The sequence below is a fragment of the Hydra viridissima genome, unplaced genomic scaffold (genome assembly GCF_058129835.1).
Source record: "Hydra viridissima isolate aposymbiotic clone 2 unplaced genomic scaffold, HvirCarnegie_v1 scaffold_4, whole genome shotgun sequence".
NCBI lineage: Eukaryota > Metazoa > Cnidaria > Hydrozoa > Anthoathecata > Hydridae > Hydra > Hydra viridissima.
Window position 1 is genome coordinate 12421306 of NW_028324303.1, and position 25868 is coordinate 12447173.

The 25868-nt window shown below is 30.2% G+C and overlaps 4 protein-coding genes and 1 long non-coding RNA gene across 7 annotated transcripts; 3 read left to right on the top strand and 2 right to left on the bottom strand.

Annotated features, from left to right (window-relative positions):
* Positions 1–124: 124 nt before the first annotated feature.
* On the bottom strand, positions 125–1138 carry LOC149889952 (U7 snRNA-associated Sm-like protein LSm10). Of its 2 annotated transcripts, none has more exons than XM_090085661.1 (2): positions 991–1138; positions 125–593 (listed from the first exon to the last, which is right to left on the bottom strand). In XM_090085661.1, the coding sequence occupies exon 2, from the start codon at positions 572–574 to the stop codon at positions 164–166; it is 411 nt and encodes a 136-aa protein (XP_089941787.1). In that variant the 5' UTR covers positions 575–593; positions 991–1138; the 3' UTR covers positions 125–163. The 2 variants fall into 2 exon arrangements, with proteins under 2 accessions (XP_089941787.1, XP_089941788.1); XM_090085662.1 differs by lacking the exon at positions 991–1138 and adding an exon at positions 852–876.
* Positions 998–7142, top strand: LOC149889953 (putative ATP-dependent RNA helicase DDX49). Of its 2 annotated transcripts, XM_090085659.1 has the most exons (5): positions 998–1111; positions 4819–5177; positions 5543–5804; positions 5906–6027; positions 6414–7142. In XM_090085659.1, exons 2-5 carry the CDS (start codon positions 4936–4938, stop codon positions 7072–7074), a joined length of 1287 nt encoding a protein of 428 aa, XP_089941785.1. In that variant the 5' UTR covers positions 998–1111; positions 4819–4935; the 3' UTR covers positions 7075–7142. The 2 variants fall into 2 exon arrangements, with proteins under 2 accessions (XP_089941785.1, XP_089941786.1); XM_090085660.1 differs by lacking the exon at positions 998–1111 and having other exon boundaries at positions 5039–5177; positions 5559–5804.
* Positions 7143–8507: 1365 nt separating this feature from the next.
* Positions 8508–11406, top strand: LOC145188710 (uncharacterized). The gene is made up of 4 exons (XR_016452265.1): positions 8508–9260; positions 9486–9857; positions 9976–10706; positions 10905–11406. It is a non-coding gene; the product is annotated as an uncharacterized LOC145188710 (long non-coding RNA).
* Positions 11407–12844: 1438 nt separating this feature from the next.
* On the bottom strand, positions 12845–24592 carry LOC145182809 (golgin subfamily A member 5-like). The gene is made up of 16 exons (XM_090086534.1): positions 24279–24592; positions 23352–23666; positions 22945–23154; positions 22485–22707; positions 20240–20363; positions 20052–20148; positions 19833–19939; positions 19495–19659; positions 19260–19388; positions 18935–18997; positions 18731–18766; positions 14051–14200; positions 13875–13956; positions 13639–13732; positions 13281–13344; positions 12845–13007 (listed from the first exon to the last, which is right to left on the bottom strand). Exons 1-16 carry the CDS (start codon positions 24535–24537, stop codon positions 12936–12938), a joined length of 2190 nt encoding a protein of 729 aa, XP_089942660.1. The 5' UTR covers positions 24538–24592; the 3' UTR covers positions 12845–12935.
* On the top strand, positions 15120–16216 carry LOC149889954 (uncharacterized). Its single transcript, XM_090083967.1, has 2 exons — positions 15120–15304; positions 15379–16216. The coding sequence occupies exons 1-2, from the start codon at positions 15237–15239 to the stop codon at positions 16214–16216; spliced, it is 906 nt and encodes a 301-aa protein (XP_089940093.1). The 5' UTR covers positions 15120–15236.
* Positions 24593–25868: the final 1276 nt, after the last annotated feature.

The following is a 25868-nucleotide window of genomic DNA, read 5'->3' on the forward strand; positions in this document are numbered from 1 at the left end:
AGTTAAATTATCAAAAACAAATTTAAAAATAAAATAAAAATATACACACACATAAATATTGATTATATAATTATATAAACAGTAATTGTATACATATGTACTTATAAATATAGAACACACTGTGTAAACTGTTGGATTATTTCTTATAGTTAATTCAATCATGTTATATATTACTAACTCTACTTAAACCACCGCCTCTGCCTCTTCTATTTCCAAATTGTGACCCAGTTTCTCTTGATCGCCTTATTTTTCTGAGCTCTCTTTCAATTGTTTCTCTTATATCTAATTCATCTGGTATATGAACATACCGAATATTTTTACCAAGAATATGCAGCTCTGAGAATACTTGTGATTCACCATTAATTTTTTTATATACCACATTAGACATCGTCAGATTCATAAAACCATCACAATTTAGTAAGGTTCCAACAACAGTATTTTCATTTCTAAGTTCTACGGTTGTATTAAATCCTTGACAACCACGTAACAAACATACTAATGATTTTTCGGCTTTAAGCCTTTCCAAACCAGACAGACTATGATGAGAATAAGAATTTGGTTCTTTGTTTTCCATATAAACCTTTTGATGTATTCTGAAATTGTGAAAGAAATGAGAAAATAAAAGCTGTAACAATGTTTTGTTGTATAATAGTATTATTGGCATTGTCTTTATTTTGATATTTCTTTCACAATTTTAAAAGTATATCAAAAAGTTGTAAAGAATGTTATGCTGGTTGAAAATTAACTCTTTCACTTAAAATTAACTGTTCAAGATTTTAATAAAAACAAAGAAATTAAAATTGTGAAAAAAAACTAATCAATTATCCAACCAATAGGGAAACATTTTTTACTTATAATAAGTGAGTAACCAGATTGATTTTCACGACAGAAGAATTGCTACAGAAAAAAAGGACGATATTTGCAATTTAAAAATGATGAAAATACAACATGATTTAAACTTGATAGCGTGAGTTTTTTTAAAATACTAACCTATAGGAAACAGTGAGTTTGATAAATTATGTGTTCATTTGGTTCGTATTTGTTTGAAGCTAAAAAAAATCTGCAAGGGAACTCACAAAAAATCTTACTCCAAAAATTTTGCTTAGTTACTGTAAGTAAAATTTTATGAAATTTGGTATTCACAAAAATTCCTAATTAGGTTTGTAATAATAACTTATTCAATATTTGCTTTATAAACAACCTAGGCCGACTTTAAGAACAAAAAAATAAATTGAAAGAGGCAACCCTAGATTATGCTTAAAAAGCTGTTCATGAAAAATCTGTATATAACCATAGAGGTTTTTAAAGTGAAAGTAGAAATTAAAACAAAGCAAATGAGTCAGCATCAACCATATTTTGAATTACTTATTTCAAAAAACTCAATAAGTCCCTATTTTTAAGAGTTTTTTGCACAAATCTATTTGTAAGCGGTAGGCTTTAACTACACACATCACAAATCAGGTTTTTGCGCATTGCCTTAATCATTTAAAAAGGCCTTCTTTTTACAGACACCCCATAAACCAGAGACTTATAGAGTACGTGTTATCATGAATTTGTAACTTTTTTTTTTTTTACTACGAAGAATTTTGGAGTGTGCCGAGGGTGTTAGATTTAAAACATTGACGAGGGTGTTAGCTTTAAAACTTCCTGAAAGTCGTTATCGATAATTTGATAACTGCGGCCCTGTTTATAGTCGCATAAAAAATATTAACGTCTTGCAAAGTCACAAATTTTGTTTTTGCCAGGATTTGCAACCACATTTTGCAATTTTGAAAAAACATAAAAAAACAAATAAAAACCTTAAAGAACTTTTTTAAGCTCTCTTTTTTTGTGTGTGTCCATAACTAAGAAATAATGCTAGTTTAAAATAAAATACATCAAGCCTGTTTTTTAATAATATTTTCAAAATTTAGCATATTTATGCAAATGTTTGCAAATCGTTAAAAAATGTATATATATATATATATATATATATATATATATATATACATACATACATACATACATACATACATACATACATACATACATACATACATACATACATACATACATACATACATACATACATACATACATACATACATACATACATACATACATACATACATACATACATACATACATACATGCATACATACATACATTCATACATACATAGACGTCGACTTTTGATTTTGACCAAGGGGGCAACTTGTTAGATGGCGAAAATTTCCTCCTACTCCCTTCCTTAATCTACTGACATCATTTATGGATGACCCCTAACTTCAATAAGAACACAAGAGGCTATTATCTTTTTGAAATGCAAAATATAAGAGAGAAAATTGATATTATTTGTGATACAAGTTGAAAATAATTAAGAAAGGTACTTGGTGAGGTACACATATATTTATTCAAAAATATAAGCGATGACAAATTGAGATTTTAAGGAACTTAAAAAAAAAAAAGTTCCTACATGAATAATTAAAAGTATGGGATTTTTTTATTAATTTATGAACAAACAATTTTTATTGCTTCGAATGGTTGTCTTTTTTACAAATTCATTACCAATCTTCACCATATCTAGAATATCTAGTTCTTCATTGAGATAATTGATATTGGACGAGTGGTTTAAACTCTTCTAGGTCATTGTATTTCTTAAATGTCTTCATTCTTTTTAGCATAAAAAACGATTGCTATAGCAATCGTTTTTTATGTTTTGTCATAAAAAAAATGTCATGAAAACAGCAAGATTCATCTAACAGAGCTAAAAAAGTTGTGCACTTAATTATGACAGTTCCAACCAACATGTACTACATATATGTAGTACATGTTGGTTGGAACTGTCATAATTAAGTGCACAACTTTTTTAGCTCTGTTAGATGAATCTTGCTGTTTTCATGACATTTCAAAACATTAAAAACGTCCATGAAGATGCTACATTTAAATGTTTGGCTTCAATTATGTCATAAAGCATGTCCCAATGCAAGTTAAGTCGATCTATATTTAGATCATCTTAATAAAAGTCACAAATTGTTTTTGGAGAGATTTTTAAGTTAGTTACAAAAGACTCTGCATTCAATAACAACAATTGGGAGCTAAACCTTGATGCTAGGCTGCATAGAACAAAATCAATAAATTTTTTGCAGACTTTATCGTAAAGTTCTTTTGCAGTGAAATTGTGTGTAAACTCTTACTCTGGATAACGGTATTAGCTCTTTCCAAATGTTTTAAGATGCTACGAGTAATTTTTAACATAATAATTGTATCTGCTTTATTCAGTTGCTTCATGAATCCGTTTCTAAACATAAAATGTCTCTTTATTACCTGACTATAACTTGTATTCCTTCTGATCATTTTAGATATGTTTGATATTAGAATATCTATTTTTACTCCTGACAGCGAGCCGCAATTCTATGTCTATTGCCCTTTATATGGCGAATAAGTTCATCACTGATAAAAATCGTAAAAAGACACAAACAAGAATTTTCAGAAAAAGTTTACTACGTGAATGTAAATGAATAATACATATAGATATATAAAATGTAAATGAATTTTACATATAGATATATCCAGTTAAATCAAACCGTTCTGAAGCTTGTTTGGAGGAAGCCGAAGATCGTCGGTGACGCTGGCTGCTCAATAGATTGCAATATAGCTATTGTTAAGTCTGATTGTATATCTTGAACTGAGACTATATATTGCAATATAGCTATTGTTAAGTCTGATTGTATATCTTGCTGTTCTAGTTAAGTATTTCGATATAGCCATACTAATGATTCTATTACTGGTTTTTGACCTTGTGATAAACCTAAAAAAAAAAAAAAAAAAATTGTAAATAATTTAATAGGGATAGTACCGATTTAATTATAAAAGATTGTTCTGCAGGATTATAATATAGGTTTTTTCCAACTATCTTCCTGAATGAGCACAAAAGAGAGACAGAGCTACAAAATGAAGAGAGTTTTGAAAGCAGTGCATACTAAAATGAATGACTGGAAGTCAGGAATTCATATAACACAGATCGAAAGACATATCCCAGTAGTATTTTATAAAAAGACAAAAAAAAAAAGTTTTTTAAAACACATATCTTATGTTAATATAATGCACTAAAAGGTATTATATTAATATAAGATAATATATGTTTTTTCTGCCATTCAATGGTTTTGCCATTAGGGTCGTCCATAAATTACGCAAAGCTAAATTTATAAAAATAAACAAAATAAACAACAAACTTCTTTACCAGGAGAAGCCGTCGACGCAAAATCTTTGAAGGAATTCAAAAACATATATGACAGATTTTTTTAAAACTGGCATTGAAAATTGAAAAGGTAATCAAAATGTACAATTCACACTTGCTGGTACTTCTACCAGCTACAGCACTAAATTAATAGTATGTTATCACAGATTATCACGGGGGCGAATAGATACTCTCGCCCCTGTGCATATATTTCCGGGGGGGGATAGTAGCCACTGCCCCTGTCGTCCCCCGTGGACCCAGCGTCTATGTGTGCATGTGTGTGTATATATATATATATATATATATATATATATATATATATATATATATATATATATATATATATATATATATATATATATATATATATATATATATATATATATATATATATATATAACAAATTGTTTTCTCTAAATGTTGGCCGAAAAATGTGAACAAAACAAGTACGTTCAAATTTATAGACAATTTACAACTAGCTTGGAATCACTCGAAGACGAATTTATAAAAAAAGATATTTTTAACATTTTTAGATATAATTTAGAAAGCTAGTTTGGGTACTCCCTTACTTTTATAATGAGTCATAATGACATTTTTAGAAAGTTAAAGTGGGTGCAATTAGCGAAATTTTTTAAATCGGAAGATTTTTGGATAAACGTCTGAGATGTTCTTAATTGTCCCAACGCTTAAACAGTAAGTTCGCGTGCTGGTAGAAAATGGTCGCCAAATTTACTGATTTGGGTCTTCACGAATGGTTGAGCAAACAATGTCTAGAAATGGGGATGTCCTACCCTACTGAAATTCAAGAAAAGTGCATCCCTGAAATTCTTTCGGGGAGAGACTGTATTGGATCTGCTAAAACTGGAAGTGGCAAGACTGCAGCGTTTGCTCTTCCAATTATTCAAAGACTGTCAGAAGATCCCTACGGAATTTTTGCTCTCATATTAACTCCAACTAGGTAAAGATTGTGTTAATGATTTTTATAAGTCTTTATATATTTTTTAGCTATTATTCTCTTTACAGTATAATAATTTACTTAAATAATCATTTAGTATAATATTTTCTAGTGTACTATTGGTGGTTCACTAAAAAGTCTATAGTAACAAAATAAGTAAGATTACTTATCAAAGCTGGATGGATAATAGGTTACAAATAAAGTACATTAAACCACCGTAAGCCCTAAAGAAACTGAAAAGATGAAATAAAAGGATAAACATTCATATATATATAAAGGTGTGCACATTAAAAGAGCATGTCTAAATTCAATGTACACATTAATATTTACTTTTCAAAAATAAATTCTTGTTATTAATTAATTACAAGGGAGCTTGCTATTCAGATTGCTGATCAATTTAAAGCACTTGGAAAGTCTATTGGTCTTAAAGATGCAGTCATAATCGGTGGACTTGATATGGTCAAACAAGGAATGGAACTGAGTAACCAACCACACATTGTGATTGCAACTCCAGGAAGACTAGCCTCACATATTTCTAGTGGAACAAAGTTTTCATTGAAGAAAATTAAGTTCTTGGTTCTTGATGAAGCTGATCGTTTGCTTGAAAAAAGTTTTGAAAATGATCTTGAGGCAAGTGTTTTTTTTGACTATCCTATCTATACACCTACTTTTTTTACCCTGATTAAAAAACTAAACTTTAATTATTTGATCAGATATGAAAATATTTTTAGGTCATTTTTGACAGCATGTCCAATAAGCGACAGACTTTGCTTTTCAGTGCAACAATGACAGATGCTATAAACCATTTGAAGTTGATTGCTCTTAATCCATTCTGCTACGAAGTGAAATCTGAGTATGTGTTTTTTAAAAATATTCTTTTAAATTTATATTACTTTTAATTATAAGGCAAATGAGTTTATTCTCTCTTATTTGTGGACTAAATCTGATTAAACAAAAATAGTTTCCTATTTTTTGGATATAGTGCCCAAAAAATGGTTCATCTTACATTTAAGTTATGTTTTCATTTCTAATACTTTGAATAAGATATTTCACTTATTTATCTTTGGAAATTCTTGAATTGGATTTCAAGCCCTGTGATCTTTCCATTATATATATATTTTTTGGTGGTCCTAATTTATATTTTATTGCAGTCTTTTATTCAAGGTCTTTTTCTAATTGAAATATTCTTTTGGTTAACCTTAATAGTTTAATTGAAAAAAAGTTAAAATTCTTTTTTAGTTATGCTACTGTCAGTGAACTAGATCAAAAATATCTATTGATACCATCTCAAGTAAAAGATTGTTATCTAGTGCATATACTGCAAAATTTTCCTGAAAAATCTATAATAATATTTACTCAAACGTGTCGAAGTTGTCAGGTTATATCTTTCATGTTGCGAAAAGTTGAATTTAAATGTGCTGGACTTCATTCTGTTATGTCTCAAAAAGAGCGACTATCATCTTTGGCTCGTTTTCGCTCTGGACTTGTTAAAATACTTGTAGCTACTGATGTAGCTAGTCGTGGGTTAGATATTCCACTTGTCCAACTTGTAATAAATTATAATGTCCCTGCATCACCTAAAGACTATGTTCATAGAGTAGGTCGAACTGCTCGTGCTGGAAGAGGGGGTATGTCTCTCACACTTTTAACACAGTTTGATATTGATAGATTAAAAGCTATTGAAAGTTTTATTCATGTTCAAATGAAAGAATTTGAAACAAATGAAGAAGATGCAATTAAACTTTTAAAACCAGTATCAATCATAAGGAGAGAAGTGGAAATAAGGCTGAATGATGCAAATTTTGGAGAGAAGAAGAAAAATAATAAAAGAAAACAAAATCTATTAAACTCATATTCCAAAAATAACCTAAAATCTTTTAAGAAGAACAAAACAAAATGATATTTGTCTAAATGATTTTGTTGTTATTCTATTTTGCAATTGTTTATCAAAAAAAAAAGTTGCAGTTTCGCTTAGGATTTTTTTTCTGCACAGAACATTTAGTTTTTGTTTTTTTTCATAAATTGATTCTCTATTATTACTGGTAATAACTAATAGTAAAGCTGTTGCATAGATTTAACTCGCTTTTGACATGATGCTTAATTGAGATTTGATGTGAAATGGCATGCTAATTAACACTTAAAATGTTTTTAAAAATATTATACTTAACGGAAAAAACAGCTTGATAAATATGTAGTAAATAATACTTTTAAAAAGAAATATTAAAAAAGGCAGGCCAGTTAATTTGGCACTCAAGTTTAAACAAATCATAATAAAAGCATAGTTTGATTTTTCGAAATTATTTTCGTATTTTTAAAATAGACTAAAAGATTCCTTAAGAATTCTGAAAAGTGAAAGATTTTTTTAATCATTAATTGATCAAGTTAAAGCTGATTTAATTGCTAATTTCTTTTTAATTTGCTAATTTCTTTTACCCTTGTAAAAGTTTTATTTTTGTTAATGCGGAGGAACTCTTTTCGCTGTTTTTAAAGCTTTAAAGTGATTGCAAGTCACGGGCAATAAAGCATGGACCAGAAAAAAATCAGGCCACTTTTGACAGCAAAATTAAGTATGAAAACTAAAGTTTTTTTACTTTACAGTATTATTTTATTATAGTACATTATTTCACGATATAAATAAACATTTAAAGCTTAAGTTATTCTTGCCTCAAAGAAATATTCGAATTTTTCGTTTAATGTCCGCCATTAATTTTTCCCAACTTCTTTTTTAACTTGTCTTCTTACTCTATTCCAATTATCACTGTGTTATTATGAACAATTTTACCCTTCTTTAAATATTTTTTCATTATGACCCAGTATTTCGTTTGAACGAAATTGTTGACAATTTGGTGGTTCATTTGTTTGGGAACGAATACGATGCCACTTTTATTATACCACTCAATTGTCGTTGTAGAGTAATGTGAACTAGCTAAATCAGCCCAAAATATAGTAGGATCTCTATGTTGTTTAATGAAAGGCAGTAAACGCTTCTTAAGACATTCCTTGATATATGATTTACTGTCCATATTTGACTTTGCTACGAAAACTTTATTCTTTTGTCCGCAACTACAAATACATTACTAAATCATCTTCTAACTGAATTTTTTAGAGAAGAGGCTAACGATTGGGACTAACCGAAGTAGCGTCAGTTTAATCGCGAACGAGGAAAATAATGCTCTTCCGAAAATCTATTAAATTAGTTGTATTTTCGTGATAAACGTAATTATTTGATTCGTAACTTACGTTCAAACGGAATTAATTAAAAATTCAATCGTAATAATTTGTATCTTTGCGTCAGTTACGAAACTTCCGTTAATAATTTGCGTTAAAGTTCGTAAATTACGATATGGGTTTTTTTATAAGTGGTGTTTTTTATATAATTTTATTTGTTTACATAAAAATGCTCTACATAACAAATCAGTTCTCATTTTAAAGAAAGAGTTTTTAAAGTCTAATTTTTACTGGTATTTTTATTAGTATTGTTAAGTTTACTGTATAAATAGAGCAAAAACGTTATTAGTAACGTATTTATTTAAAAGTAACAAATGTAAACGGTGTTGATCTTCAAAACATAATTTATAATACGCAATCGGTATTATTCGTAATCACCTTCGGATCAATTTGTATTTTAATCGATATTTACGATTCGTAATCACCATGTCAAGATCACCCATATGGCGATGATTTTGTAAGGTAAACGAGAGTAATCAGGTCAAGGCCAAGTGCAAGGCATGTGACTCTGAGGGTATGCAAATCACGATTGGAATGGCAAAGGGCACCACTTCAAGCATCAGATATCATTTTCAGCATAAGCACCCGGAAGAATGGAAGCAATACCAGATGGAAGAAAGAGCAAAAAAAACAAAGAAACTCCTACAAAATTCCAACAACAATGCTGAAGTCAAAGATACTGACCGTGGTGAGAAGAGGAAGCATGCTGGAGCTACAAACAAATGGCTTCCTCGTTCAGATGATCAGCTTACAAGAGATATGGCAATCATGGAATGGTTGGCAAGTGATGGTTGGCTAGCCCTTTAACCTTGTCAACACACCTGCTTTTTCCAAGATGATGGGCATCATGTGCAAGAAGTAAAACGTGAAACACTCTTCTACTTTTGCCTAGTACTTTAAAGTAGTTTAATAGTAGTGTTGAAAATCGTCATTGACATAAGATTTGAACCTATTTAACTCAATTACTGACAATAAGTAATTATAATTTCTATCACTGACGGAAAAAAGATTCGTCACTCTTGACACTGATGATCAATGTTTTTAGTTTTAAGTCAATCAAAACGATTTTTTATTCTGTTTTAGGTACAAACTACTATTGCTGTACCAAGCCATGAAAGTTCGCCTTGGTGAAATCTTGGATGAAGAACTGCCCAACTGCAAGTAGGTGGCCCTAACTTTGGATCATTGGGCCTCTCGCTCTAATGATGCCTATCAAGCGATATCCTTGCACCACATCAATGATAAGTTCAAGTTAAGAAGGTGGGTTCTGGGTGTCAGTCCCTTTTCGATACACAACACTGGCAAAAACATAGCAGAATACCTCGATAAACTTATCGAGTGTAACGGAAAAAAAGACTGATGTCTTGAAGTCTGCTATTGATGCCGGGACAACCAGGATACATTACTCTCCTCTTGCGCAGCTGCAGCTTCTTGCAGAGTGTAAAGCTAACCATTGTAAGTTAATTAAGGCTTAGATGATTTAATGTAGTTACGAAACAAATTGAAATAGTTTAATTATTTTAACAAAAAAATAACAATACGAAATTGATTGAAATAAGTACTTCTCTTTAAGTCAAATACATGGTTATTCCTACCCCGGTTGCTACCCGTTTGAACAGTCATCAGATGATGATCTCTGGACTCACACAGCTGCGGAAATAACTGGAGCAGTTGAAACAAAACACTCCGGAGAATGTGCCAACTGCTGATGAGTTCAATCTTCTGAAAAAAATACTCATGGTTCTGTCATGTTACAGGGAGACGCCAGAGAGTCTTTCAACGGACAAAAAGGTTTGCATTCACAAAATACTATTCTACATCAGCTTCCTTAGGCGAAAGATTGAACAGGCAAAGATTGGTGAGGATCCTGATGGTCCGATGGTGCAATGGTGAAATGCTCTCAAAGAGGAACTTGACAAAAGATTCCCTGAGGGAGGCATCAAAACAGAAGCGTACGCCATGGGAAACTTGCTTGACTGCCTGATTAAAGGTTCATTTCTAAAAAAGGCGAAATTCCAGAAACGATATGAGGACGGGGACTTGATCATCAGCAATGAAAGGGATTCACTGGAGAAAAAGATTATTGAAGAGCACACTTAAACAAAAGCTTACCATGATCGCCTTGACAGCAAGAATAACGATGTTAATTGTGAGCTACAAAGCCAAGAAAAGGATATTGATGAAATCTTAAGAATGCATTTGGATAAGATGGCTTTCCCAATTGGACCTGAAAATGAGGACTAGCACCCTCCATAGGAAAATGAATTCAAAAGATACTTTGCCTTCTCAAAAGTTGACCTAGACGTAAGTTTTAATTTGAAATAAAAAAGATTTTAACTGATAGCTTGTTAGTAGAAGTACATAACATTTCGTCAGTAACCGTTGATGTAGTATACTCGCTCGAGCATAAAAGTTAGTTATTGACGGATACTTGTGGATAACAAGTGTGCTTGTGCTCGTTTTTAAAATTTATTTTTAAAGTTGTGCACAATTTTTCTAAAGGTTGACCCTCTGGACTGGTGGAGGTCAAATGAGAAGCATCTACCATTGCTTGCTAGTCTGGCACGTGCATTCTTGTGTACTCCGCCCACATCATCAAGCCCAGAGAGAGTCTTTTCACAAACTGGAATGATAATTACCCAAAAAAAAAACAACTGAAACCTGACACAGCCCAGAGACTGGCCTTCGTTCAACTGAACATTCAGAGGCCTTTGCCTTTGATATTTCATGTTCCTATTGATGACTTGGAAGAAAAAGAAAATACTGAGGTCTTGGATTTAGAGGAAGAGACAGATGATGAAGAGTAGTTTTTTAGTTTATAATTATAAAAATTTTAATGACAATTTCAATGAAAGTGAAACTGTGCTAAGTATGTGTATAACATTCTTTAAAGTACGTTAGTAACGAATGAGTTTCTAAAAAAAATTTGAAAGTAGTTATTGTAAAAACCGTTAGTTTCGAAATTTTATGTCAATTTAACGGGAAAGGATAGTAACAATTAATCGATGGTTTTCGTAATTTTTACCGGAAATTTCGAGCAAATTAATTGATTTAGATAAAAGTTGTGACGAACTTTCGAGCAAATTACTTGAAGTTGCGAATTAATTGAATCAGTTACTCGTCGGAATTTCAGTTTTACAATTTAATTGATACCGTTAATCGTTGCGTTCGGTTAAAGTTTGGACCGCCGATTGATTTGAACCACATTTTACGTAGATTTCGTCATCCATAATTATGCAGCCGCCATGTTTTGTAAGAATATTCTCATAAATAATAATGTACGTTTTTGTCACTTGAACTTTTTTTCTGACCGGTTAGGATACTTAGTAGCACGATATACTTTAAAGACACATTTTATTCTTGCACGTCTTGCAGTGCTTCTACCGATTTTGAATTTTTCACTCACTTTTTTTTCAATTGTTGTCTTAATTTCTTTCGCTAATTTTTTATCAACAAAACCACTTTTTCGTCCAGTACCAGGCTTTCTTTTGATTGATAGAGTTTCTTTATATCGTCTTAGAATATCACCAACTGTACTTCGCGAAACTTTCAATTGTTTTGTAATAAGTCTTACAGAAGCCTGAGAATTTTCAAGATATTTGTACAAAATTTTTTTTTTCTTTAAATTTCTTCTTTTTTGACATTTTGTCACTAACTGAGCACAACTAAAATGCGTCAATCTATTTAAAATGTGCATGCTTCGGCTGTTATTTAATGATATTGAAAAGCAGTTAAATAGTTAATTTTTTCATATTTATTTTTGCTATCAAGTGGCCGGATTTTTTTAATATTCTGTTCGCATGCTTTTTCTTTTTTCCAATGCAGGAAAAAAAAAAAAATTATCAAGTAGTGTTGTCTGCTAAAAAAATCTAGAACTTGAGGTTTCATATTAATATTGCCCGACGTTATTTTGTTAGATTTTTATTTGGTCGTGATTTTGCGGTTACTTAGTTTAACATACGGTCCGATTTTTTTATTGAGGTGAATGAAGCGCTTCACCCTGGTTATCTTCAATGAGGTTAAATATTTTTCAAACCACTTTAAAAAAAAATCGATCTGTTCAATATGGAGGTGGCTTTCATATCAATTCCCATCAAAACATCATCTCTTTTAACAAACCAATGTTGCAAGAAGTAGGTTTATTTGAGCAAATTTGAAAGTAATCTTGGTACGTCATGATAAAGAAGAGAAAGACTTCTATGGCTGGAATGAACTCCCTTTAAGACAACATGCTTTAATAGGGATTTAACACTCAGAGGACTTGCACTTCATTCTGAAACGAACGCTGCAACCAAGACATAATGTATACACTTTATCGCAAGTATTTTGGAGTAATCTTTGATCAATGTTTTTTCTCGTTTATAAACTAGACGCTCATCAGGATTTTTTTATGACTAAGATAGTGTTAAATTTTTGCATCTTCAGCCATGTACAACTTCGGGTAATTAAGAAATGTTCTTTTTTTAAAAAAAACTATACAAATAATTTCTCATAAATAAATAATTCTGATCTGAGGTGTACAACTTCCATTAACTATTGGCCATCCTTATGAACCTCAGGAGTATAAGTCAAAAGTACAAAAGTCACCCAAACATGTAAGATAATCTAAAAAAAAAAAAGACAATGAAAGTAAATATACCAAATTAAAAAGAATGATATCTGGGCTCACTGAAAAGGAAAGAATGAAATCTACGCTCTCTGAAAAAGAGAGATTATTCAAGTATTGACACTGTAACGGGATTGTTATCGCAGTAAAAAGTCAGTTTTTCCATTACTTTTTACATCAAATTTACCGGGGTTGTGGATATTATTGAATTTAGTTAACGTGTCACTTAAGTATACAATAAAGAGCTTTTAATTTAATGAAAAAGTACCAACCATATAAACAACAACCATGAGTCGTGCAGCAGGGTACCGACGTAAGAATACGCCAAGTTGGATGCTTAATTAAAAAAATCAATTGTAAAAAAACTTAAGGCAGCATTACATACACTATTTATTAGATAGAGAAATAAAATCTTGATCAGTAATTATTCAAATTATATTTATAGACGTAAATATTAAATAAATCACAAAAATTCTGACAATACCGAACAATAACGAAAACAATCAATTTTGTGCATTTTAATGGATATTATAAATACAATAGACAGGCTATATCTTATTTACATTATACCTTAGATTATAGGTTATATTATATTAGACCTTTTTATAAATACAGTAGACAAAATATTACCTTATTTTATCGATTTGATTCACGGTTTTCTTCCAATGTTGATTTCTAGTAATTTGTGAAGGCATCACCGACGAAATAGGCGCAATATGAGAACCTAAGTAAAACTAGCTGTGTAAGTAAAACCTCAGTAAAACTATTTGTGGCATAGGAAACAAAACAACTCACAAACGTATTGAGATCTCGTTTGCAATACTCTCAATTAATTCGATATCTGTATTTCCTTTTAAAAAACTTACCTGATTCTAAATCATCAAACTCGTTTTGCTGGTTCGCCTTGCTTCTTTTGATCAGACTGTTTTGAACATCCGCATATTGCTTCTGAAGATAATTTTTCTTGCATAAAACAATTTCATTTGGAACTTGAATTTTTTTTTTTTAAAAAAAAAGATACTTAGAAACATTTAAAATGCACCTCCAATCTCTCAAGTTGAAGGACAAGTGAATTCTTCTCGGTTCCTAAAGCTTCAATAGTTGTTTGTTTATGAATAAGATTTTCAGTAAGAGAACGCAGCCGATTTTCCAGTTCCTCTTCAGTGGAGCTAACATTCTTTTTGGCAATCAACTAAACAGTAAAACCTTCACTTTTTAAATTCAACTCCTATATACATATGTATATGTGTGTGTGTGTGTGTGTGTGTTAGGGTGGTTCAAAAATAGGTCATTGTAAAATTTCAACTAGAGTGGAAGCTTAAAAGGTGCCCAGATATTGGTTTTATATATAAAAATTTTTTTTTTTCCGTTAATGTTCAAGGGTGGCCCACGGGCCCTAAACTTTTTAATTTTGATGATTTTTATCGATTTTTCAGAAATTTCAACGCCCGTGGGCCACCCTAAAACAATGGGGAAAAAAAAAAAAATCATCAGTAAACTCAGAATGAGTAATAGAAACAAATAAAAATGCACAATAAAATTTTTTATGTAAAAATTCTGAATGAACCTGAAAAAATTTGGAAAACCGAATATTTTGCTTTTTCAATCATTTTCTTTTGTAATTTCAATCATTTTTATCATTTTTTACAGTGAAAATCTCATAAATATGGATAGAAAATCATTTACCAGTGTAAATAATATTTTTTTTTAGATAATTTAAAGTTAATTAAGATGAGTTAGAAGACAATCTAGACTTCAATTTACTCTATAACCCACGCATTTTCTCAGCGTACAACAGTACTGAGTACAACTGTAAACATTTATTCCAAACTGGCAATAAGACTGCAAGCGACGTCAATCAAGTGTTTGAAATAATAGCAAAACTTAAAAACAAATACAAGTGAATATCTAAGAAATATGTTTATTCTTAAATATGAAAATATATAAAGTTAAATTATGTTATGTATTATTATTTCTTTTATAATTAAATAGATAAAATGCCAAAAATTCATGGAAAAAAAAGCAAAAGGGCCAATGAAATATTCTTAGTAGGTAAATCAAGGGACTCACTTCCATCTAAGCAATTTGCCACAGGAGAAGAGATTATTCAGTATTATCTTCATCTTCGTAAAATCATACCTTATGCTGCTCTGAGAAATCTTGTCTGCTGTACCAACAGTAATGGTTTTACACAAATCTGTCCAGAAGATAAGAATCACTGCTGTATTATGTCTAAACTGGTGGTTTCTTGGAAGCTTGGGGGGTATAAAACTCGTGATGTACAGAATTCTCTTAGGTTTGTTTCATTAATTTTAATATCATTTGTAATTACTTGACCATAAGTATTTCATCATTAATTATTAATTTAAGGAAGCAAGTTGAAACATTGCTGAATAACTACAAGAAGCTGCAATCTCATAGGAATAGAGAAAAATCAGCAGAAATCATGAAGAGGGAGAACTTTGTAACAGAATCTAAGAAGGTATTTTGGATAGGATGTAACATAGAAGTATTAATTGAAGACATAAAACAGGACAGAAAAAGAACAGCTGAAGCCAAGAAAGAAGATATCAAATTCTTGAAAATACAAAAGGAGAAAAGGACAGGTTACATAGGACCTACTGACACCAGCTTCAAAAAGGCAGCTGAGAGAGCTTCTAAAAAGGTTTGTGGAAATGTGAGTGAGAAATCTGATAAGCAGTTGGTGGAAAACCATGATGAATTAGATACTTCTGTTGATTCATTAAGTAATGCAGGTGATGCTGATGAAAGTGATCTGGATGAGTTTGTTTCCAAAAATGTTCAGGCTAAAGAGAAAAGTGTATTTTTACCTAAAGATATTCTTAGGCGTACTGCTATAACTGCTGCAGGTGAAGGTCTTTCAGTGAATCAGCACACTGCTATCATAAGCAGTGTAATAGCTCTCTCAGGAGGAAATGTTGGTGAATATGTTGTCTCTAAATCATCCTCTCTCAGAGCTATAGAACATGTGATCAATTCAGAAGCTGAAAAGATTCGACAGTACATCAAGGACCTGGCCAACTCTGGTCATAAATTGATTTCTGTTCATTTTGATGGAAAAATAGTAAAAGAATATACAGGAAATATTTCATTTACTCAGAATAGACTTGCTATACTAGTGAAAGTTAATGGAAAAGCTGAGTTACTTGGTATTCCTCCTATTGATTCAGGGACTGGAGAACAGTAGTTCATTGCTATTTATGATCTTCTAGAGAATTATGGTCTCACTAACCAAGTACAATGTATCTGTTTTGATACCACTGCATCAAACACTGGAAGGCTTCAAGGTGTAAATACCAGAATGTCAGAAAAGTTAGGACGGCCTTTTCTTCTCCTTGCCTGCTGACACCATGTTCTGGAGCGTCATATTACTCACTTCTGTAAGATGTACCCAAGTAGTAAATCTACAGGACCAGATAACCAGCTGTTCAAAAAAATCAAGTCAGTCTGGAATGATCTAGAGAAAGATATACTGCCCCTGAAGAGGATTGAAACTCCACCTGAAACCTGGATAAACCAACAGCAACAGGAATCTGAACAGTTCTACAGAGATTTAATTAACAATAAGACATACAAGAAGGTAAAATGAATCATTCATTCTAGTAGAATTTTCTGTTAACTATTTATGTATGTATTTTAATGTTTAAAAACAAAAATTAATAAAATACAGGATGGGAAATCAAGAAAAGATTACCAGGAGTTAGTTGAGCTCTCTTTGATGATTGTTACTAAGGAGGAGAGGTTCAGGTTTTACATGCCTGGACCTGTACACCATGCCAGGTTCATGGCTAAAGCCTTGTACTATCTGAAAATGTACCTTCTACTCGATCACATTCCTAGTCTAACTAAAGAGAACAAAGAGGAAATATCTGATATGGCTATGTTTGTCAGTATATTTTATGCTCAATGGTTCCTTAGAGCTGAGTTGCCAGCTGCTTCTCCATATCAGGTAAAAATAATAAAGGTTTAGAATAAAAATAAAAATAAAAACATGTAAACTATAATGATAGAATATTGCTTATTTACATTAAATTTTCTATAGGATATAAAAGCCCTCTGGGAAATTTATGGAAAGGTTTATGGAAATAAATCTTCCTGGAGCTACTGAAGTAGTCCGATCAATGTCAAAGCATGACTGGTACTTAAGTCCAGTTCTAGTTGTGTTTGCTTTAGCTGATAAGAATTACCCTGATAGAGACGAGTTAGCTCAGAAACTCTATAACACTCATTTGGACAGACCCAATTTCTTCAAACTGGAGCGTATTGAAGTAGATAATAAGGTTCTTCACTCACTAGACTACTCCCAAGATCAGCCTCCATCCCTAGCATCTCTTGTTACTGAGCAATCTTGGCTAATCTTTGATAAGATTGGCCATGGGAAGGAGGAAGTGCAGTGGCTTAAAACCCCTTCACAGTTCTGGGAGCTGAATGATTTTTATCTAGAGTTTGAGACTACCATCAAATTTCTAGATATAGTCAATGATTGTTCTGAGAGAGCTATCAAATTGGTTCAGGAGCTTATTATGAAATCCAATAAGGAGGAAAAGAGGCAAAATATGTTCTTGTTTAACCATGTCTACAAGAGAAGTAAACAAGGATCCAAGAAGAACGATCTTGCAGCAAATGCTACTTCCAGCATTATTTGACTTTTTAGTCAGCAAAACTGTACCATGATCAACAAAAAAAAGGATTTTTTAAAAATATTTTCTCAAATTTATATATAAAATGCAATATTGTGGTATGATATTTAAAATTTGATGGTTTAACTGTAAAAAATGATAAAAATGTCATCATAAGAAAATGATTGAAATTACAAAAGAAAATGATTGAAAAAGCAAAATATTCGGTTTTCCTAATTTTTCCAGGTTCATTCAGAATTTTTACATAAAAAATTTTATTAAGAGTGCATTTTTATTTGTTTCTATTACTCATTCTGAGTTTACTGATGATTTTTTTTTTTTTTCCCATTGTTTTAGGGTGGCCCACAGGCGTTGAAATTTCTGAAAAATCGATAAAAATCATCAAAATTAAAAAGTTTAGGGCCCGTAGGCCACCCTTGAACATTAACAAAAAAAAAAAAAAAAAAAAACTTTATATATAAAACCATTATCTGGGCACCTTATAAGCTTCCATTCTAGTTGAAATTTTACAATGACCTATTTTTGAACCACCCTAATGTATGTATATAACTCCTATATATAACATCAAAATTTAAAAACACCAGATATTACTTAGTACTTTGACTTTTTATCAAAATTGCAGAAGATACTATGACTAAATATTATGCTGGGATTTTTGAGCTATCTTGTTTGTTTTGTTGTTTTTTTCTTCTTTTAACTTCAAACCACTTTTTTTCAATTCAGTTTGGAATAATATAAGATTGATAGTTTGAAGACAAAAATAATTAAAGGCTTATCACACTATTATATCTCATTTGTCACATTTATTACACTATTATACTTCATTTGTGATATACTTAAAATGAAAACAGTTTTTTTTATTGATTTTGTAACATGTTAAAGCATCAAAGAGAAAAAATTCATAAATTCAGAAAAATTCTAAATTTTTTATAATAAAACAGTAAGAGAACAAAAAAAAAAACTGTGTGTCATTTTAGTTGTCTACAACTTTTAAGACAAATAAACGAAATATTCTAACACTATAAATTTTAATAATTAATTTCAATTATTAACTGCTATACCTGCTGTTGGAGTCTGTTTATTTCTAGCTCATGTTGCTAAAATGTAAATGTAGAAAAGACTTGTCAGCTACTATTTGCTCTTAATACTCCGAAGAAAAAGAATAACTAATAAAAAGATCAGATAAAAAGACAATTACAACAATAAATCTTTTACCTTTTGTACGATGTAATACCTTATATTTTTCAAAAATGCAATTTAATTACCTGAACCAATGCTAAATTAGACTTTTTAGCTCTATGCTGCTCATCTCTTGCAAACTGCAATTCCTAAATAGTAAAAAGAGTAAAGGCTTATGTAAGCAAACAAAGAAGATTAAACTAGTGTATTTTTACAACTATCCATTTTGTTTGTTTAAACACAATTTAAAAAAAGGGAAATGATCCTAAAGATTCCAGCACTCAAGTGCTTTTTAAATTTTAAGAACAGCTTATTAAAAAAAAAAAAAAAAAAAAAAAAAAAAAAAAAAAACCCATGTTATTGTTCTATTGTAAATTCTCACAGCATAAACAATACTTTTACAAATAATACCTGCATGTATCGTTTCATGTCTTCCTCTGCATTACTTCTTTTTACTATTTCTTCTTGTAATGAAATTTGTAAACTTTCTATTCTGTCATTATTTTCTTCTCTCCCTTCATTGTGAACTGTTTCTAAATCCTTAAACATACAAAAAACTTAAAGGATAAAATGAGAAATTTTTTTTTTTTTTGATTTTTGGGTTAAAATTTATTAAAGATTTAAAAATATTTAGTTATTGGCTAACATGGTATTCGGAGCGTAGTTGCTCAATAGTGTATCTGCTTTGTCGAAGTTCTTCATTTAACAAATCCCTCTCTTGCTTCAACGATTCCAATTCTGAATGAATCATTAATTGAGAATCAGTGGTTAATGTTCCTTGTTTTAATGATGATATCAGTTTTTCTTTTGCCTGTAAAATAAAGTTTAACAAAAAAAAAAAAAAATTAGCAGACAGCTGACATCAGATTCTCTTTAAAATGAATTTTTAAAATCCTTTTAAAGAAAATACTTTTAAAAGAATTGCTGTTGTTTTTTTGATGTTCTAATTATTGATGATAACATCAAAATTGTAACAGCAAATACCTGCAAAATTCGAGCTGCTTTTTCTTTGTATTCTGCAAGCTCCTTTTGTGCAAAAGAAGCTGTTTCTTCTAAATGTTTTACTTTCAAATCATACTCACGAAGTTTTACTAGAATACAAACCATTGTGTTTTTTTATAAGAAATTTCATGACATAAACTACGGTTAAAAAAACAAACTTATAGCATCAACTTTTTTTCTTCAATTACAAAATGAAGATACCTTTCTCATCATTTTGTTTTGCTTGCAGTTGCTTTATAATTTCTGTAGATTGAAACTGCTCACTTTGATGTTTAGTTTTTATGTTTATCAACTCTTCCTTGAAAAAACAAAACAAAACAAAGGAATAGAATAGTATTAGCATAAGATAAACAACATATAAATGACAGAATATTGAAAAAAGAAATTACTTTTATATCATTGTATTCCTGTTGCTTTTTGTTTAGCTCTTGCTCGGTTTCTTCTAGCTTTAGTTGTAATTTTTGTAAAGCATCACCATGAAATCCATATGCTTCTTTATGATCTTTAAGAAGTCTGGAAGTTAAATGATAATGTCAATATAAAATTTACAGTTGCTGCTACAATAAAAATATTAAAACATTCAATTAGAAATTAAAACATTTAGAAAAATACCGTGGTGTACAAAAATTTCTGGCCAGTAACATTTTGTTTACTAATAGACTTAAATGAAATTTTTATGTTATCAATTTCTAGCCATACCTTTTTCTAGCGTTTTGCAGTGATAACAACCGCATAACAATGTGACACTGACTCAATTAATTTATTAACACAATCAGGTGGAATTTTATCCCATTCTTCCTTCAATGACTTGAATAATATGGCGTTATTTGAATATCTATGCTTTCAAACTAGATGATCTGGTGTTTCCCATAAGTGTTCTATTGGGTTCAAGTCTGGTGATTGAGATGTCAAGCTTTAAACTTACATATTAAAAGCAGAAAACCACTGTTTTAGGAACTTGTGGGTGAAAACCACTGTTTTAGGATGTGGGTTTGGAGTCATTCTACTTCATCATTTGTTCAGCTTATGATAATTGTTTTCTAAAATATTCTTGAAAGTAGCAGCATTTATATTTCTGTTGATCTTGACCAATTTACTAACTCCTTGTGCAGAGAAAACTCTCCAGACCAACAAACTTCCTCCACTGTTTTTTACAGTTGGAACTTGGTACTTAATGTCATTTCTTGCGCCGAGAAGGATGTTGTACAATTTTTCTACCATGACTTCTAAAAAGATCAATTTTAGATTCTTCTAAGAAAGCTACTTTTTTCCAATCTTTGACTCTCCAATTTGGGTGATCTTTGTCAAATTTTAATTTGGGCTTCTTATTCTTTTTACTGATTAATGGTCTTTTAACACCTATATAGCAAAAAAGTCCCTCATCATATAGTTTTTTTTTTTGTTTTCATTCTTCAGCTCACTTGCAACTTTGGATTAGATTAGCTAGGTTTTTATCCTTTATCTCGCATGATATTTCAGCAGCAGTTTTCTTGATATTTGCAGTTAATTTGTGTTCAATGATAAAATCTACTTTTTTGCATGTTTTTCTTAGTCTTCCAGTAGATAGAAAATCTTTTAAACCATATATATAGTGGTATTTTATAATAATGTTTACAGTTGAATTACCTTTCAATAATTATTGGTATAGGTACAAAATGATAACATAAAAATTTAAGTCTATTATAGAACATGTGGACTAAATTTGTTTTGGACAAATTAGCTAAAAACTTTTGCACAAAAAATATATCATTATAATAATAAATTTACAAGCATAAATAATATTCCTTTGCTAGAATATGGGATGCCAATGGCTGGAAACTTTTCCTCCCATATTTATATGACATGAGAGGTTTTGGCCAGTAATAGACACTTACTTACATTTAGATACACAGTGGATTAGCACAAAGGAGCAAGCTGGGAGATAGAGGATTTTGAAGAGTGTTGAAATTATTAAACATCACTACAACCTTACAATCTTGACCCTGACACACACTCAGTAAAGTATAAACCATATGTATGTATAAGTGGTTACATTACTCATAAAACCACTGCTGTTTATTTTTTTTAAAAAAAGCCTTCATTAGCAATTTTGTTAAACCAAGTTTTGATCTTTTAAAAAGGCTTTTTTTATTTCAGAGGAACAATGTAAGCACCATAAGTATATTAGAAACTTATTTCTATATGAAAAAGAGATTCAGGTGCAAGCAAATTGTCCTATCCTTGAAACATCATATGGCAAAAAACTGCATTTCAGTTTGTTTAATGGTATTTTGATGTAACACGATTTTTAACATGATAAAGATGAAGTAACAAAGTTATATTTCAGTTTGCAAAAATCTCTTAATACCAAATCAATTGAATAAATATAGAAAAAAAGGAATCATTGGAATCACAACTTTCTTTGTTGATACTTCAAAATTCCTCACAGTGGGCTCAGAAGGTTGAACTATACAAAAAAATTATGTATAAAAATGCATAAATATTACTTTTTTTGAAGCCAGATAAATTTGTAAATAAATTTTTCTGGTTTCAATTTGTGATAGCATTTGAACCAACTTATCTAGGTTCCAAAGTTATGTAGAAAGTTATGTGGAAAAAGATATGTGCATTTAAATAAATTTACAAAAATCATACTTTTCATTTTGACTCTCAACAGCTGATAATGTTTGTATTTTATTTTTTAGTTCTGAATCTACTTCTTGTATACGAACACGCAAAACAGCCAGTTGAGAATCTTTTGCTTTTAATGCTTCTACCATATCAGCTTCTCGCACTTCATACTCTCTACGAATACGCTCATAATCTTCGTTTTGTTGATTTCTGCGGTTTTCATATCTTTTTTGATACATTTCAGTTTCTAAACCAATAATAAAAAAAGAAAAACATTCAAGGTCAATCAAAGGAACAAAATGAAGTATTGAATGAATCACCTGCATTAACAATACTTATACAGAATAAAATTTAGTAAAAGATTAACACATGAGATCCATTTACTTTATATAATAGAGTAATACTTAGAGTAATTTATTAGATTTAATTCATATCCAAAAAATGAAAGCACCCATACTTAACAGACTGTTTTATTATTTCTTACCGTCTTTCTGTTTTTGCAATCTTTGGAGATTCACTGCTAGCTCCTCATTTAAAACTTGCAATTCATTTTTGAGTAACTTATTTTCCAACTCCAAGTTAGATAAACGTTCTTTATTTTGAATATCACATTGATCATTATGTTTTTCATTAGTTTGTGTAGTATATATTGCCATATTATTCTCATTTGGATGCTTGTCCTGACTGATAGTGACTAACAGAGATACATTTTTATTAATACAAGTACAACAATCCAAAACAAACTTATGATGTAAAACCTACTGATACAAAACTCCTTACAATAATAATAAATTGAGATGATTATAAATTTTGAAAAAATAGTTTTTTAATATTCTTAATGTTTCTTCAACCTGAAAAACTTTTAAAATCTAAGTTTGAAAACTGAATGACCTGGTGGGCTTGAATATCCAATAGTAACTGTAGACTCCATTGATTTACTGAAACTATCAGGAGTGACTTGAGAAGAACCAGAAGGTTGACTAACCTCAGAGGAGAAAGTTTCTGTTAAAGAAGATTTTCGCAAAGCAGGTGTTTTATGTGGAACAGAGACTTTTGATCCAGAATGACTTTTTTGGTGACGTTTTTCAGATGGCTGTGAACTGTTTAAAAATTGGAACAACATTTCATCTTGCTTTATTAAGGAAGGTGTACTGGTAGAGCGTATGAGATTTGATTGAGATAATATATCATCATGGTGTTTGTTAGCTAAAATACAGTATGACTACTAAACAATTAAATAATATAACATCAGAAGTTAGATTAGTTTAGACAAAAGTAAAATAATAAGGAATTAAGAGAGCTGTAGAAAACTAATAATTCTGACTAGAATTGAAAGGTCTTTAGAGAACAACTCTGCAGAGGAATAAGGAGGACACTTAACAGGGGACATAAAGTTATCATAGTTATATTTTTACATCTTCTTTATTGATCTATAGAATAAAGACAATTTATAAAATTTATCTTTTTATATTTATCTTAATAACTTTTGTTAACACTAACAAACTTGAATTTTTAATAGAAAGTTTTTGGGTTAAAAGTAGGAAAAAAAATTAGAAAGTTTTCAAAAAAAAAAAAAAGAAAAAATCAATAACATCAAAATGTCTTTAACTAACTTTTTAGCGCTGCTCTGCATTGGATTGCAGATTTGTTTCATTTTTCTTTTTAGGAAAAGTAATTTTAAAAAATTAATACAAAACATCTAATAAGAACTTGTTGTAAATAAAGTCTATTGGATTTTTATTATTCCATTGCTAAAGAGACTGCGTTTTTATACCATGATATAGCTTTATATTTAAAACAATATTAGATAAAACTAACCTGCACTGAACTTATCATCAGCAGATAGATTCAATATATTAGGAACAATTCTCCTGCTATCATATGCACTAAATGTACTTTTAATAGGAGAAATCGAAGGTTTCTCTTTTGGTTGAAAAGTATTATCAAAAGCAGGCTCATTTTTTTCACTCTGCACTTCAGATGTTAACAACTCATTGTTTAAAGTTATGGCAGCACTTTGATCAATCTTGTTCAAAAATGTTTCAGCTTTTGATGTAATCTCACTTAACCAAGACATGGTTTTTCTAGTATATTAACCTTAAAATGTTAAAATTGATATATACATGTGATATATACATGATATATACATACACAAACACACACACACACACACACACACACACACACACACACATATATATATACATCACTATATAATTCAAAAAAGCATTTTCATATATGTATATATATATGATTCTTAGCTTTATTAAGTAAAAGATCAACAGGAATTTCAGTTTTAGTTTTACAATAACAAAAAAACATTTATATTGTTGTAAACATTAAATATAATGTTTATATGCAGCATTCGATTCGTTTAGAGCAAATCATTGTCTGAATTTCAAGGGTTTTTTGGATTTTCTCTGAATACTTTGATGAGTTAACATAATGCGTCATTTTTTGTGACTTGTTGTGTTTTAAGGCACCGTCAGCCGATGGTGCCAATATCAATAACGCTAACGTCACAAAAGCCGGTTTGAAAATGGCGATCTAAGCGATACTAAAATAAGGAGTTTAGATTTTGTTGGACGTTAACCCTTAAGTTTAATGTAAGTTACTAAAGGTAGCTCTTTTCGAAAAAAAGAGATTTTAAGCTCCATAAAGTTATATTCTTTGCTTTAAATTTTGTTACAAATGCTTTCTAGTAATAATTTAAGGAATAAGCATTTAAGTTTGGTCAAACAAAAATTATAATACTTAACTATTAATAGTCGAACGCCTTTTGATATACTTTCTTCAAATTTTTTTTGGTGCACTGAACTAAAAAGCAATTAATTTTTAACCATGTAGAATTAAGAATAACTGGAGAAGACTGTAATTATCTGGGTCTTCATGTTTCCAAAGATCGCAGAAAGTAGTTTGTCAAGTTTTCTGAATGTATGAGTGAAAAGGAAAAGATTTGAAAATGTTACTTTGTTAGTTTGTGATATTTTTGAGAACAAACCTATTACCATTTCATATTTGCCTCATGGCAATCTTTTCTTATGGCGTAAAAATTAATAGTCCATACGTGGGCTTAATGTTGTCTGAAACTATGTAATTAAAAAGCAGTTGGCAAGTTGGATGTTGCTTTTACTGGACTAACAGTTAAAACTTATTTGACTATTATTAATTATTACTATTTGCTTTTTTATTAATCTAAAAATTTTAAGAGACTATTTAGAATGAAAGCAAGTATTATTTCTTGATTTAAACCGTTTCCTTTTCTTATTGGTTAGCGAAGCAAAAGTTGCGGACTTCATTAAATTAGTTTTGATTGTAATCTATAAAGTTTAAAAAGATAATAATAATAATGTTGTCCTAACTCTTTTTCTTAAGGGATTTCATATAAATCCTATCATTATTCCTATT

Excerpts from the sequence above, each read along its gene's own strand:
- LOC149889954 (XM_090083967.1), top strand. The coding sequence starts at position 15,237 with ATGTCTAAACTGGTGGTTTCTTGGAAGCTTGGGGGGTATAAAACTCGT. Across the intron at positions 15,305-15,378 it reads GATGTACAGAATTCTCTTAG|GAAGCAAGTTGAAACATTGC; the intron begins GTTTGTTTCATT and ends TATTAATTTAAG.
- LOC145182809 (XM_090086534.1), bottom strand. The coding sequence starts at position 24,537 with ATGTCTTGGTTAAGTGAGATTACATCAAAAGCTGAAACATTTTTGAAC. Across the intron at positions 23,667-24,278 it reads TGATGATAAGTTCAGTGCAG|CTAACAAACACCATGATGAT; the intron begins GTTAGTTTTATC and ends ACTGTATTTTAG. Across the intron at positions 22,708-22,944 it reads ATTGCAAAAACAGAAAGACG|AAACTGAAATGTATCAAAAA; the intron begins GTAAGAAATAAT and ends TTATTGGTTTAG.
- LOC149889953 (XM_090085659.1), top strand. The coding sequence starts at position 4,936 with ATGGTCGCCAAATTTACTGATTTGGGTCTTCACGAATGGTTGAGCAAA. Across the intron at positions 5,178-5,542 it reads CTCATATTAACTCCAACTAG|GGAGCTTGCTATTCAGATTG; the intron begins GTAAAGATTGTG and ends ATTAATTACAAG. Across the intron at positions 6,028-6,413 it reads TGCTACGAAGTGAAATCTGA|TTATGCTACTGTCAGTGAAC; the intron begins GTATGTGTTTTT and ends ATTCTTTTTTAG.
- LOC149889952 (XM_090085661.1), bottom strand. The coding sequence starts at position 574 with ATGGAAAACAAAGAACCAAATTCTTATTCTCATCATAGTCTGTCTGGT.